The sequence below is a fragment of the Stigmatopora nigra genome, chromosome 4 (assembly GCF_051989575.1).
Source record: "Stigmatopora nigra isolate UIUO_SnigA chromosome 4, RoL_Snig_1.1, whole genome shotgun sequence".
Lineage (NCBI taxonomy): Eukaryota > Metazoa > Chordata > Actinopteri > Syngnathiformes > Syngnathidae > Stigmatopora > Stigmatopora nigra.
The window spans coordinates 14,416,621-14,432,191 of record NC_135511.1 but is presented as its reverse complement, the minus strand read 5'-3'; the positions used below and the strand labels follow the sequence as shown (position 1 = coordinate 14,432,191).

Genomic DNA, 15,571 nt, shown 5'->3' with positions numbered 1-15,571 from the left:
ACAACACATGCAGTGAATGTTTCTGATGTGAGAGTTTATTCATAATTATTTGAGGAACGTTTTTTTTAATGAGATACTACAAAAAAAATACTATCAAATTTGAAATATGTGTATGTATTTTTGTCCGGGCACCACAAATATTTATATATATTTTTGTGACCATTATTAACTCACTCTACCTTGATAAATTGTTTTATTCTGAAATGAATCATGGTAAATCTAACTGACACAACAGAAAATATATTCTTAAATGTATTTTTTAACCGCATGTTTGTGCTGTCATAGTTGTAAATTTTCACCAAGTACAAAAAAACATGGTAGGAATCATGCATGTACTTTAAATGAGCAGTACGGAATATTTTTGTTGTTGAAAAGATGAGTATTTCCCGCCTGTGGCAGTTTATTTGGATAGGTACTTGCACTAGGCAAGGTGGCAGAAAACAACACACCATCTGGCCACTTTTCAGCTGGGTTTCAATTAAGTGCTTGATTTGCATGCCGAGATTCATCTTCACGCATCAAAGCAAATGTCAGCGTATGTGCGACTTAATTAATATCTCTCTTGAGTGGCCATCGGGCCTGTGTGCTTTATTTGAAATCAAAAAGTAATGAACAGGTATCACACTCAGTATGAAAAAGTCGGCCAACTCCAATGTCTGTCTGGGACAACTGCGATTGGTACATTGTCGGACTGTTTAGGACTTTTGTGCTTCTGTGGTCGACTCACGGGTCCAACTTGCACACACATTGGCAAGCGCACACTTACGGATGCAGGCGGGTGGGTGGTGTAATACATAGTGGCTTTTTCAGAGCCAAGTGGCGAGCCCCAACTCGCCATGCTTCGCAGCACAAACTCAACGGGGCCCTTGGCAAACGTGTTCTCATTGTGCCAATTGGGCTTCGGGCTTGATTAGCTATTAGCTGCGACAAAGCAACAGCTGATGAGAAGAAGGAATGAGAGAATTGAGAGAGGCAATGCTCGACAAGGATTTTTTTTGTTTTTTAAACAACGCCAGACATAGAATTTAGTACTTGGCCAATACTGGTCCCTCTATTGTAATAATAGAGTGTGGTTATTTGTATGCTGTGTGTAAATGCATTGTGTCTATTAAGTAGTTTGTATTGTTCAGTCACTACTGTGAGTTATGTGGAACATTTTTAGAAAGTAGTATATTTTTTTTAAAGATGTACTGCTGAAATACAATTTTTTGGTATTTTCATTGATACCTCAAACAGTACAATATAGCCTATGTACACTACTAGTACTTATAGTTCAAAATCATTGACTAATTACTATATATACATCCCTATTGGTTGTGTACTACAAAAAACAGATGTTAAATGTTGAGATTTAGATTTTTTTAGCAAAAAAACATTAATTTGATATCTGAATTAGCACAAACTTAATTGATCTGAGCACACTGTCTCAACTTCTAGTATTTATAGTTCAAAGTCATTGACTAATTACTATATATACATCCCTATTAGTTGTGTACTACAAAGACAAGATGTTAAATGTTGAGATTTAGATTGTTTTTTAGCAAAAAAACATTAATTTTAGCACAAACTTAATTGATCTGAGCACACTTCATTGGGTTGTATGAACTGAATGTTACATCATCATGCCTTAAATACTTGCTAAGTTGTTGCATTGGTAAAATAATAAAGTTGGTCTAATCCACTTTGCTTTTCCTCCTCCGCTTTTGCATTATAGCTGAAGGCTGGCTCCAGCGGGTGGTTATCCTGGGTTCTGAAGCCCACGTGATTGAAGAAATCCAACTGTTTGACATCGCCCAGCCAGTAGACAGCCTGACCATTTCCCACTCCAAGGTAAATACATTTTTGGCCTTTTCCCAGAAGCTACTGCATATATGATGATGCACTAGCAAAGCTACTGAATGTCTAAGAATGTTCCCAGAAGACCACTGTGGCTATATGGCCGCGGTTAAGCCCAGTCTGTCAATCAAAAACTGTTTTTTTGCCTTCTCTCTCTTTTTTTCTAAACAAATGATCGAACAACAAAAAAGAAGAAAATCTGATAAAATTGCACTCTACGTTTTTAAGGAGGAAATGTATCTGTATTTCTAGATTTTACAACAAAATACACGACTAAATTTTCAATTTGTGACAATGATATCAACCCAAAAGCTCCCATTGAGATTTCCCCGGTTTTATCAACAAATAAAATCCAACCAATTTATAAATACGTCTATCAAAACTGTCTAAAACACAATACCTTAGCCCTATCAAGATCCTTGAACGTGTGTTTACCTTATCGAGCTATTTTCCCCAACTTTATCAAGCCGCCCTTTGTTCTACCATGAATCTAAACACCCGCTTGACAATAACCATAATTACAATCCTCGCCCTGCTGTGCTAAATTGAAGCCACGCCACAGCTCGGCTGTTTTCTCAGTCTGGCCGAGTTGACACAACGTGTCCCAAAGGCTCCCCCGGTGGCTTGTCCCTATACTTCCATCCATTTTTTTTTTGTAGCTCTTGTTTTTTTTTGTTTGTGGACAGCCCTTTTGAAATCCACTGTTCATCTCATTGATGTTGACTTATCCACCACACCAAACATTTTACAGCGGCTTTCGTGCAACCCCGATTGCACAGAAAGGAGACTTGTTGGCTAAATGTTATTGTAATTGAGAGTGATTATCCCATTATCTGTTCCAACCCACCCCCCAAATGAGGTTCTGTCATTGTCTCTGTCTGTTTATCTTTCTTCTTCCTTTTTCAACCGTCTCTGATCTGCTTTGGTTTTCGTTCTCATTGTCCCACATCAGAAATACGTCTACATTGGCTCTCGTTCCGAGGTTCTCCAGTTGCCCCTAGCCAACTGTAGCCGCTATCAGTCTCAGCCAGACTGTCTGCTTGCCCGAGACCCCTACTGCGCTTGGGACAGCGAGGGTCGAGCGTGTGTTCGAGTTGACCTCCATCGCGGGTAAGAAGATTCGTTTAAATTCGGGATTACAGCTAAAATTGTTGTCCGTACATACTTTAAAGTCTGCAAAAGATAAATGATGATGGTTAGTTATAGGCAACTAGTGGTTTAACCAGTCAAACAAACACAGGCGATGCTTATGGAACTGGCAAAATGAGATATGCTTCCCCCTTGTGGCTGCTTTGAGCTTTTTTCGTCAGCTGCAAAATCCAATACCGTCGTCTTACTGTCAGTTTTCCCTAAGTGGAAGTATAAAGTTCCTTTTTTTCCCCAAATCAAGAGTTGAAACCCAAAGATGGCTTCTAATTATATGTAACCAAGCCATTAAATTGAATTTTCTACCAAAAAAAATAAATTGAGGGAAATGTGATTACTCGGGTTCATCTAATAGAATTTAACATGTGGCTGATTTAGAAAGCTTTTGAAAAGCAAAATAGACTCTACATTTTTTATTAAATCTCACATTCCAAAAACATGTTGGACACTCTAAATGGCTAAATTAAAGTGAAATATCAAACAGTGGAAAACCTGGTGTTTTCCTGATTTAAAAAAATAAATACAATTTACTCAGTGATTGAATTATTCAAGAAAACAAGCCAAATTTGAAGATTTCCACACGAAACCTTATTTTTCGAAACAGGAAGAAGTTTCTAGAATAGAAAAGAAGCATGATCGCCTGTTTTGATCACAGCCGTCTGTCCTCCAATTTTCAGATCCACATCTTCTCTGTCACAAGACCTCATGCTGGAACGGTTCAACCGAGGAAAAGCCAAGTTTGATAAACCCGTCTCCATCCCGAGTCCTGGTGAGTGAAGAGGCGTATCTCATTCTTGCCCCCCTGCAGGCTTTGAATATTACTTCATGAAAAAGTTGATTTTACATTCCAGGGGGGCCTTGGGGGAATTTAATTGGAAGCAGCTAAATTGTTTAGACACAAGATTTTCTCATTTGAATAATCCCCTCCGCAGATCACTCACGTCTCCGCAACGTCACGGTGGTAGTGGGCTCCGACATGGTACTCCCCTGCCACTTGATCTCCAACCTGGCGCATCCATTCTGGGTAGTCAACGACCGCGAGCTCCTCTTGGGCGACCCCGAGGCTGGCGGGCCTCGCTTTGACCGAACCCTCAAGGCCCTGGTGGTCCCGGAAGCGGGTCAGATCCAAGCTGGACGCTACATCTGCTACTCTGAGGAACAAAGCGTGAAATTCCAAACGGAGCGCTACCAAGTAGCTGTGGTAGCTAGCGCTCCAGTCTTCATGGAGGCTCGTGCTCCAGACAGCAGTATGGGACTCTTCTGGGTTTTGGTCATCACTCTTGGCGCGGCGTGCCTTCTCCTCCTGGTAGCCGCTCTCTATCTTCGCCGACGACTGAAGCTCGCCCTGGGAAAAGGAGCCGACATGAAACCATTGGAAAGCACCTTGGTATACCCCATCACTCTCCCCAAGGAGCCACCTACGTTCGTACCTAGCAAGATGCCCAGCGACGAAGACCGTTTCTGGGAAACAGGCGCTAATTATTACTACTCTGACGGCTCTTTGAAAATCGTTCCCGGCCACGCCCTAGGTCCCAACGGCGTGAGCGGCGCGCCGTCACCTAGCGCCATTCCGGGCCAGCCCATCCACTCCCCCAGCCGTCTCAGTCTCACCAACATCCGAGGCTCCGGTAGCAATGGCTACATTCGCCTCAACCTGAGCACAGCCGGGGAGGAGAGGGCTAGCGGGGCTTGCGCTGGTGGCGGCGGGTTGGCCGGCCTTGGCGTGGGCGTGGGGGGTAACGACTACTCCAGTCCCTTCAAGGAAGAACTACGTCGTACCTTGCAACAGAGGAGCATTCTCCCCGACGCCAATCCGGAGGAATCGTCTGTCTGAGGTGTTTCTAAAAGAAAGAAAAAGAGAAGAAGATTAAAAAAAAAAAGCAAAACAACCGACCTACCTCCCTCATTTCGAGGACGCCTGCTCTCTTTTGGCGACATATTGTCGTCGTCACATAAAAAAAATGCTCTTTCCCTCGCCAATGCCTGTTTGGATCACTGTAGACATTTATAGCATGTTAAATACGGAGACTCGTACCCACGGTTTGACGACACGCACTTGGATAATTATTGCGTGCTAAGCGGCACCCAGTCTCGGATGGTTTCTGCTTCGTGGTCATGGAGCTGATGGCGTTTTAAAGCGGGTTAAGGGCAACATTTCAAATTGTGTTGAGAGGACCAAGCCAGTCAATTGTTGGATATTCCTTGGAGACTTGTTTCAACTCTGTACTTACTTGCACTCCAAAGTGGAAGCTAGTCTTCCCGTATTTGTAAAAGTCAAGAGGAAGGAAAACAACAATCATATTCCGTCAAGTGGTTAAACACAATGAAAGGACTGATGAGGTGACATTTTTATGAAAGAAGACGACATAAAAAAAGCGCTTTTCAATGAAGGACAATCTCTTGAAATGTTTTGGGCCAATTTCGTTTTTTTTTGTACTTTATCAACCCTGTTTTTTTTGCAATATTTGATTTGAATCCAGATTTTTTGGTTGTCCTCTTTTTTGAGGAATACTTCAACTGACTTCAATCTAAAGTTCCTTTTTTTTTTAAACAAGTGCTTACATTCCAGGCCGCATTCTGCTCGGTGATCTTCAAAATCCTAAAAAAAAAACAACAAAAAAGTGCATGTTATCCAAAAAATTTGTGTTTTTAGTTGAACACTTGTGGATATTTTGCTCATTTGGAAAAGAAAATGCTCTCAGCATTCAGCAATAAGACAAAGACGGCACACTTTTAAACAACAAAGCATGGAGAATGTAGTTGAACCCTCACTCACTGTTGCGACTGCTGTGGATGTTTCAAAAAAGAAAAAGTGCTTTATGTTTTTTTTATACGGCTGAAGTTTTTGACTTGCACTGTAATGAAGGAAACTACCACGCTCGATGCCATGAATGTCAACAAACATGTGACGGGATGCCGTCAATCTCCTTCCTTGTAGAAGATTGCTCAGAAAACATTTGTCCAAGTTGACTGGGAGTCTTTTACAGGTATATTTTACCTTCTTTTATGCTAAAAGTTGAACTTTTTTAGTGTGGAACTCATTCTTTTTCTTTCTTTTATCCAAACAGGGTTGTTTTTTTTGGGGGGACGTGTCTCGATGGTCCAGGAAATCGAAGCAAGAAATTCCTATTTTGTTATAAAAAAGACAGAAAGAAAGACAAAAAAGTTAGAAAATGTTACGTATCACATGAGACCACCAATGTGTTGCATGATCACAACTCTGCAAAATGACTGTACATTTTGTTCAGCCTTGTACAAATGCATTTTTGGGGGGATTTTTTGGAATTTTGGATATGAGAAAGTATGTGTAAAAAATTCTTGCGCTTCTTTTGAAAGGAAAAATGGCCTTGATTTTAAGGTTTAATGGAAGGATTTTGTCTCACTTTGGTTAAGCCAAAGTAGATTGCTGATGTTTTTTCCCATTGACTTTATTTCCCTTAAATTATTCTTCTAAAAAAGATCAATATTCACTTGTCCGTCCAATTTGCAACGGTGAGCTGATATGTGCAAGTTTTTTTTTTTTTTGAATATTTGAACTGCCAAGAATGTTCCCTTAAAAAAGAAAACAATTTAAGGTTAATAGATTTACCTGTTTTTTTTTTGTTTCTTGTTTACATGTCAGCAGTTGAACTTCTGGACCTTTTACTTATTCTTGTAAACTTTATATGAAGGCTCACCCAACATACCAAAATCCTTTTTTTAAATAATTTGTTAGCTGCCAAAAACCAAATATGGAGCTTTTTGAATTTAAGCAGATCAGTTTAAGAGCGTGTGCACTTGCTAGTCTTCATTTTTTTGACAAAGTTAAAAGATCTTGTTTTGAATACACTGGTACTTTGTCGTGTTGAGTTGTTTTTCTGTTATCGGACTTTGCTTTACTTGCATTAACAAAAAAAAAACACAATTTAACAATTTGCAGTCTTTTGCTGCATAAAAATTGCATGCTACAAGTTTTCAAACTTAATACATTTATTAGCCATAACCACTCTAGAGCAGTATTTTTAATTTGTGTTCATTCCCATTTTCATTTGAACCAGTTTTAATTGTATCTTATTGATGTTTTATGTTTGTTCTTAAAGTAATGTTAAGTAACTTATTTCTTGTACAAACATGTTGGTATTTATTATCATTGTACATATGCCCTTATTTTTTATATGTGTGTATATACATACTATATACACAAATAAAAAAGAGATCTACTTGATATATGCGTGTTTTTTTTTTGTTCGAGGTAGTTTGACGAGTTTAAATACAGAGATTCCGATTTTTTCTTTTAGTAAACAATAGCAGATAGCGAAAAATGTGTTTATGGTCGCACCCATTTGATGTTTCCTGACAAACTAAACATAAAACAAGCGAGAAATACACGTGCATGACAAATAAACATGTCTTTTCCGTGATAAGGACCATTTAACTGAGATAAGATACTTTGCAAAACATAAATCGGCTAACGCAAGGGACTACATTATATTTTTTAAAGCCTTACTATACATGGACATTTTTGAAAGAAAAAAAGCCTTACTATATGCAGTATTTTTGGGAAAAAAGCTGTTATACAAGGTTTTGCAGTTTATTATAGTAAGGATGTTTTTTTGTCTTAAAAAGATCTATAGTAAGATTTTTTTCAACAAAAAAAACATATTGTAAGGCTTTTTTGGTTGAAAATGGCCATGTTTTGTAAGGTATTTTTCTTTTAAAAATGACCATGTATAGTAACGAGATTATTCTTTAGAAAATCACCATGTATAATATGGCATTTTTTTTCTTTAATGCGCTAACCACTTTGCCAAATACAGGTTCAGTCTTTATAAAAAAAAATGACCATGTATGGTAGGGTTATATTGTTTTCCAGGTAGGCCAACCTGTCCCTTACTATTTTTGGTCTTTTTTTTTAATGTACATAGTTAATTTTTAAAGAAAAAGAACTACTATACATGGTCACTTTTTATATCCATTTTGGGAGAGCGTTCTTTGTAATCTTACTGTTGTGCCATATTTTTTTATCAATGTGATGGTAGCTGTCTATCATTTCAAAATGATTATCGTCTCCTCAATGTTTTCTTAATGCAGTATTTTTATATGTCCAAATACTAAACTTCAAATGGTCTGTTTTTTAGTTTTTGTCAAATGAGTTTTTCAGACCTGCAGAGTGTGATGGATGAGAGTTGAAGTCTGTCATCCAAAGTCAGGACCACGATGCATTGAGAGTAGAGATTATATGTCATCCAAATTATAAAACCTTTAATCCTTTAAGAAAAGGTCAAATCCAACGCTTCCATATAACTGAGGGGCACAAAAGAAAACAGTGTTTTTATTAGTTAACAGTATTAAATAGTTTTAAAAACATGTCATGTTTCAAATTGTCATTTTAGGGCCAATTAAAGGGCCGGGGTCAGAACATTGTGTTTTAGTTTTAAATGTTAAAAATCCTCATAATTATACAAGTACACACTCCTTCCATTAACACATAATTTTAAATAGCGGAGGATATTTCTCTCCTGTATTGTTAGAATAAAAAAGACTGTTGCTTTCATGTTTTTATTTATTTATTTTATTTTTATGAAGACCCATATTCTCGCTGAGACTAATTTTTGCAGGCCACACTTGCCCTGTTTTGTTTGTTTGCTGTTAAGTATTTTATTGCTACTCAAATTAACTGCTTTGATTTCTTATGGTCAATTTATTCAGCCTACTCAACATTATATTGTGTTTCCAATATGCTATTTATCCTCAGTAGGTTTTATATGAGGAGTATTTTTAAGGAGAAAAGCCAACGAGCGCATTAGCAACAGCGCCACCTGTTGTACAAATTAATTGCAGCGGAAGGAGCGTTACTAGGTAAGTTTCTGAATTTAAAATGTATTATTGATTTTGTTTTAGAATGCGAACATTTATTATGTATCGTAACTTTTAAGAACATAATGCAGAAAACGCAAAAAAATATAACTTTGAAAAGGAAATCGGAACCGAATGACTTACAGGACTGTCACATGACACATCCTGGTCGTCCTATTGGGCAATTCATATTAAACTAGATCCGGTATTGCTTTTGCTTGCTAAACTTAGTGCCGGCAAAATATGAACGATTCACACTAGCTTTTTTTGTAAACGAAGTTATTTTTGTTCCGATCTACCTATTTAACATTTTAGAACTGCTGGCTCCGAATGCAACGGTCGATAATGTAAATATCATTGTGGAGTGTCATTTTAAATTCGGATTTGGCTTTGGTGCAATCATCAATTTGTTTTAACGTTTATATTTTTTAGAACAGATACCCCTGGCATTGTGAGGTAAGTGCTTGCTAACAGTTAGCAACATAAGTACTACTAATGTCGTCCCTTGCCATTAAACCCAGCCTATGCTGGTTTCTGTACCAGCAAGAAATAGAGAAATTGGGCACTAAAAGTCATTGCATTCACTGGTTATTCAGTTTTTCCGAGTTTATTTTAATATCTGCATTGTAAACACCCATAATTCTGATAATTTATTTTCACCGATTACTATATTCTCTGGAAAATTGAAAAATAAAATACTAATGCACGTTTTTTTTTTTTTTTTTTTTTGACACAGATGGCCACTGAAGACATGCCTGTTGTGGACAAGGAGACTAAACAGAGGGACACAATGTTGCCCTCATTCGAAAAGAAACCTGAAACGGTTTTAGGGAGCCCAATTGATTTTCACATGGCCACACCTTCTCAATTTGGCATTTCTGTCCAAACTTTCAACCCATCGTCATCCAAACGTAAAGGTAAGCTCACTAAAAATGATACAGTTATGCGTTTTATATACTTTGTCCAATAACATGTTTGACTCCTTCTCCAGAAAAGTCCCGTTTGGCACAATTAAAAGAGCGGAGAAAGTCGAGTATCGGCGTGAGAGGTTCACCAGAAATGAACACGCTCATCCGCTTCATGGCCCGACAAAAATTGAAGAATTCCCCTAACTGCCCAACTCCAGAGGTAAGTATCAACAACAACTATCCACTTTTTGCCTTTTTTTTCTCCGCCATGCTACTTTGTGAACAGATTTTATCATCAAACATTGATGAATCAATGCACTGCCGATAGCTATAATAAGTTTTTTTTAATGAATGTAGTTGGGTAGTAATGTTTTGCTTTTATATAACAACAGATTGCTTAATTAAATTCTTCCATATGCATTTTGCATTTCACTAAAATATGTATTTGAGTAAATATGAAAGGGAAAAACATCTGTGCCAAAGAGGTTAGCTTTTGACCTATCAGGGTTAAAATAAATCAAATGAGTTTTTGCCCTCAACTGAGGAAAAACAACCTGAGGCTGTCAGCGGCGCTACAGCTAGATTACGAAAGAGAGGGAAAAAGGTCTGTCGTACATTCTTATTTATGTCAATATGTCATTTTCATTCCAAATAAGTAAAACCTTCAAAAGTGAATATCTCAAAAGTTATACAATTTAAAGGCAGTCGACTGTAGCCTATCCCAGTTGACATTTGACCTGTCTACACTCCTTTTTTGTACATATATTGTACAATTGACACATCCCCACACACACATTCATTTCACTATATAGCAGACATGAATTTCTTTCTATCACTCAGCTTTATCTAACAGCTGCCAACAGGCCCACTGTTTAATTCCACTGAATATAAAAGTAATCACATTTCACTGTATCCACACCCCTATGCGCACGCATTGGTGAAATGGCCCATATCTTGTTCATCATCTTTCTGGCAATTTCCTCTTCCCTTTAGCTACCCGAAGAACGCAAACCTGTGAGGAGGTCGACACGCTCTGCTGCTAAGCCTCCTGAGACGATTAAAGTGAGTTTACTGAGGCATGGATTTCACCCGTTTTTCTCCCAAAGAGCGCTTATAACGCAGGAATATGCTTTTTCCTTTTTTTTATGCTATGCTCTAATTAAATGTAATTGCACGCCCGGTACATAAGACGGCGCTCGTATTTTTCTAAACGTGCATGGGGAGTATTACATTTGTGTGCAGGGTTTTTATTTACCAGGTTCGTACACGCACAGAACTGAGTGAGATAGAAAGTGCGGTGAATAAATATTGAACTGGAATGAAAAGAAAAGGCAGGGATAATCAGACACAAAAACAAAGAGCAAGAAATATGAGGAAGCGTATGTAGGGCTTTGCTTCACGGTGACTAAAAAATGTGCTGTTAAGCTTTACAGGTGGATAAATTGAAACTTTAAATTATTTCATTTGTTAACCAGTAGGTTTTGGGTTTGTTAGTTTTTTTCTGCATTTATATTCATGGGGGACATTCTGTTTCTGCAGTTTACCTCAAAAGCAGCAAATCGGTGGAAAAAGGAGGTGAACCACTCCCTTTATGGTCCTCGGGAATACGCATCCAAGAAGCCAGTCCTTAGTCCAATTATTGAGTTGTTTAATTTCAACTCTGCAGCAGCACAGCACACTTCCCCTATGACCTGCACAGGTAAAGGATATATTGCATCATTAATAGGATTGAACTAGTCAGTATACAAGCCTTTTAGATGTACAGTGCAATGTAACATTTACCCTATCTGTAATTTATTCCGGGTTGAAGATGCAAGGGAGCAGTTAGAAAAGGTACGTTATTATTTCTTTAGGTTTAAAAAAGAAGGAGAAATGTATTGAGATTTTGAGGGGATGGAAGAAAATCAGTTTTTTAACCCACCAATTCTGGATTTATGCTATTCAGTATTATCCAAAAATATTTATTAAATATGTGTTTTAATAGGTTGGAGTGTGATAATCATTTTTTCTATCGATATTAATATGGATTGACTACAGTATGTATTTTGTGTTCAAGATGACTGACTAAATATATTATTTGTAAACAATATTATATTCAGGCAACCTGAGCAATAATTGCCAAATAAATCCATAAATGTCTTCATTCATCAAATAGCGACGTTGACAACAAACGGCAGAAGAAAATTAATCATGTCTGAGACAAATATGACACAACTGTATAAATTCATTTTTGTTGATTATTATTTTGAGAAAGAATTCCTTCATTATTGCGTATTAATCCGAGAAAACTTAATTTGCTACTCACTCGCTTAATGAATTGGACGTCCAGCGCCGTCAATGGGTTGAAAAAGTGACCTATCAGGGTTAAAATAAATCAAATGAGTGCATCAAATGGTTACGTAACATTCACTTATTGAGCAGTTCATTCATAATGACTTTTCTCTGCCTAGATTACGTTTCCTCTGACAGAAGACAGTGAATCTGAAGTTATGACTGATGCAGGTTTGACATTTTTGGATTTTTAAGAGTTAGATCAGCAGAATGTCAGCTTGTCTTTCGTAATGTTGGCGATAATTAGGCTCGCTTACTAGGCTAGCAAATTGCAAAACTGTTTCTTATTTTTTATTTTCTTTGTCCCCCAGAGTCAATAAAATATGCTCAGGTGAATTTAAATGAAGCTTTCCGTGAAGCGCCTCTACCTCCTGAGGAAACAACAGGTAAAACCTCATCTTTATTTATTTTATCGATACAATGCCTTTTAGAAGTAATTACGAGCTGAAATATTTCTGTTCACTTATGCTAAAAAAAAAAAAACAAATTTAATCTTTTTAACGTTCTATGAATTACTTTATCTTCAAGAGTCCCTGTTATTCCGAAATCGTATTATAGTAATACCTTGACATACGAGTGTCCCGACATACGAGGAATTTGGGAGTAGTAAATTTCTGAGCAAATATTTACCTTGAGATAAGAGAAAAAAATTGAGATAAGAGCATATGAGATCTCGACAGGCTGGGAATGAATTAATTTAGTTCATTTCTATGGGAAACGTTAACTTGAGATAGGAGTAAATTGACATACGAGCTCAGTCCCGGAACGCATTAAGCTCTTATCTCAAAGTATGACTGCAGTTAAAATAAATCAATTAAATCTTTTTTACTCCCTTCCTTAGAAATGAAGTCTGAGACAAGTCAAACCTCCCAACAGAATTCCCCAAATGAGTTTTTGCCCTCAACTGAGGAAAAACAACCTGAGGCTGTCAGCGGCGCTACAGCTAGATTACGAAAGAGAGGGAAAAAGGTCTGTCGTACATTCTTATTTATGTCAATATGTCATTTTCATTCCAAATAAGTAAAACCTTCAAAAGTGAATATCTCAAAAGTTATACAATTTAAAGGCAGTCGACTGTAGCCTATCCCAGTTGACATTTGACCTGTCTACACTCCTTTTTTGTACATATATTGTACAATTGACACATCCCCACACACACATTCATTTCACTATATAGCAGACATGAATTTCTTTCTATCACTCAGCTTTATCTAACAGCTGCCAACAGGCCCACTGTTTAATTCCACTGAATATAAAAGTAATCACATTTCACTGTATCCACACCCCTATGCGCACGCATTGGTGAAATGGCCCATATCTTGTTCATCATCTTTCTGGCAATTTCCTCTTCCCTTTAGCTACCTGAAGAGCGCAAACCTGTGAGGAGGTCGACACGCTCTGCTGCTAAGCCTCCTGAGACGATTAAAGTGAGTTTACTGAGGCATGGATTTCACCCGTTTTTCTCCCAAAGAGAGCCTATAACGCAGGAATATGTTTTTTCCTTTTTTTAATGCTATGCTCTAATTAAATGTAATTGCACGCCCGGTACATAAGACGGCGCTCGTATTTTCTAAACGTGCATGGGGAGTATTACATTTGTGTGCAGGGTTTTTATTTACCAGGTTCGTACGCGCACAGAACTGAGTGAGATAGAAAGTGCGGTGAACAAATATTGAACTGGAATGAAAAGAAAAGGCAGGGATAATCAGACACAAAAACAAAGAGCAAGAAATATGAGGAAGCGTATGTAGGGCTTAGCTTCACGGTGACTAAAAATGTGCTGTTAAGCTTTACAGGTGGATAAATTGAAACGTTAAATTATTTCATTTGTTAACCAGTAGGTTTGGGTTTTTTTTCTGCATTTATATTCATGGGGGACATTCTGTTTCTGCAGTTTACCTCAAAAGCAGCAAATCGGTGGAAAAAGGAGGTGAACCACTTCCTTTATGGTTCTCGGGAATACGCATCCAAGAAGCCAGTCCTTAGTCCAATTATAGAGTTGTTTAATTTCAACTCTGCAGCAGCACAGCACACTTCCCCTATGACCTGCACAGGTAAAGGATATATTGCATCATTAATAGGATTGAACTAGTCAGTATACAAGCCTTTTAGATGTACAGTGCATTGTAACATTTACCCTATCTGTAATTTATTGAAAGAGTTTTATGTTTCAAGTCAGAGTAAAAAAAAAACATTGCTTATGAGAAAAAAAGCAATACTAAGCTGTAATTTGCATTCAGCAATTTGTGAAGCCAGAATTAGTGACTTATTCCTCTCAATATTGCCAGAAATAAAGAATGAGCCAGGCGATGGTGGTCCTGAAGTGGCCGTTTCGAAGAAACAAAGTCCGACAAGAGCTCCGTTGATGCCTAAGAAAGGAGGCGTGAGTAAAAAAAGGAGGTCGTCAAGATACAAGGTGACAAGATGCGGATTTAAGAAAGTCAGTGCTTCAGTGGACGACGTCCGTGAGGAGCCTCAGCTCGCCGAAGGCGAGAGCCGGGAAGAACAGATCGAGACAATATCTGCATTGTCAGAAGAAGCTCCTGCTGGCGAAGAACAGCATTCACACACTCTTCCAGTGGGTGGCGTACACACAGATACAAATGTAGAAGATGCCTCCACACCAGTGTGCCCATTAGTCGGGGAACAGACCAGTGCAGTGGCCACGCCAAGCTCCAGGAACCCGGTAGACGAGGAACCCAGACAGGAACAAAACATGGTCTCAATGTCTGATTCCGCTAAAGAGGCTACACAAGTTATCAGTTGCCCGCCTTTCTGTGAGGAAGACTTTAATTTTGAAGATGTTTTCAAACGTGTTCCCAGTAGGGGGCGCCGCTCAGTGCGTCGCAGCCTGAGGAATCAGATCAACTCGAGTGATGACACGGGTCTGGCTTGGGTGCCTCAGATTTCCCCAGAGTACAAAAACGGATCCGGCAGGAAAACCCGCGGTCGAAGATCCAGCTCTGCAATGTTGGAAGACGCGCCCTATGTCACTGTGTGATACTTCCACCTTTTCCCGCCTGTAATTCTTTACATGAATTTTTGCAGTCATTATTAAATTGTTTGGAAAAAACAATACTGATGCTTTAGTACATGTGTCAAAGTGGCGGCCCGGGGGCCAAATGTGGCCCGCCGCATCATTTTGTGTGGCTCGGTTAAGTAAATCATGAGTGCCGACTTTCTGTTTTAGGATCAAATTAAAATGAAGAGTATACAAGTATATTAAATTTCCTGATTTTCCCCCTTTGAAATCAATCATTGGCATTTTTAATCATTTTTTTCTGTTTTTAGTTCAAAAATCATTTTGTAAAATTTAAAAATATATAAAATAATCTAAAATAAACATTGTTTTACATCTTTAAAAAACTGAATATTCAGGGATTTTAAACCATATATAAAAAAAAATCTAAATATTATATCTAAAATGGTCCACCCCACGTCAAATCAAATTGACGTTAAAGCAGCCCGCGAACCAACCCGAGTCTGACACCCTCGCTTTAGTACTTAAAACTAAT

At 38.1% G+C, this 15,571-nt stretch overlaps 2 protein-coding genes across 2 annotated transcripts in view; both read left to right on the top strand.

Moving 5' to 3' along the window:
- The window catches only part of LOC144195634 (semaphorin-4C-like), a 71,269-nt gene extending 64,083 nt beyond the window's left edge, over positions 1 to 7,186 (top strand). Inside the window, exons 13-16 of the mRNA XM_077715406.1 lie at positions 1,715 to 1,830; positions 2,789 to 2,946; positions 3,660 to 3,751; positions 3,915 to 7,186. Coding sequence (XP_077571532.1) covers positions 1,715 to 1,830; positions 2,789 to 2,946; positions 3,660 to 3,751; positions 3,915 to 4,816 — 1,268 coding nt within the window. The 3' untranslated portion in view covers positions 4,817 to 7,186. The remainder of the gene's footprint in view (positions 1 to 1,714; positions 1,831 to 2,788; positions 2,947 to 3,659; positions 3,752 to 3,914) is intronic.
- Positions 7,187 to 8,915: 1,729 nt separating this feature from the next.
- Positions 8,916 to 15,132, top strand: LOC144195218 (uncharacterized). Its single transcript, XM_077714684.1, has 13 exons — positions 8,916 to 9,273; positions 9,554 to 9,734; positions 9,809 to 9,945; positions 10,252 to 10,329; positions 10,719 to 10,787; positions 11,265 to 11,424; positions 11,533 to 11,558; positions 12,176 to 12,227; positions 12,368 to 12,442; positions 12,898 to 13,025; positions 13,415 to 13,483; positions 13,951 to 14,110; positions 14,345 to 15,132. Exons 2-13 carry the CDS (start codon positions 9,554 to 9,556, stop codon positions 15,055 to 15,057), a joined length of 1,848 nt encoding a protein of 615 aa, XP_077570810.1. The 5' UTR covers positions 8,916 to 9,273; the 3' UTR covers positions 15,058 to 15,132.
- Positions 15,133 to 15,571: the final 439 nt, after the last annotated feature.

Excerpts from the sequence above, each read along its gene's own strand:
- LOC144195218 (XM_077714684.1), top strand. The coding sequence starts at position 9,554 with ATGGCCACTGAAGACATGCCTGTTGTGGACAAGGAGACTAAACAGAGG. Across the intron at positions 10,330-10,718 it reads TACGAAAGAGAGGGAAAAAG|CTACCCGAAGAACGCAAACC; the intron begins GTCTGTCGTACA and ends TCTTCCCTTTAG. Across the intron at positions 12,228-12,367 it reads TGAAGTTATGACTGATGCAG|AGTCAATAAAATATGCTCAG; the intron begins GTTTGACATTTT and ends TTTGTCCCCCAG.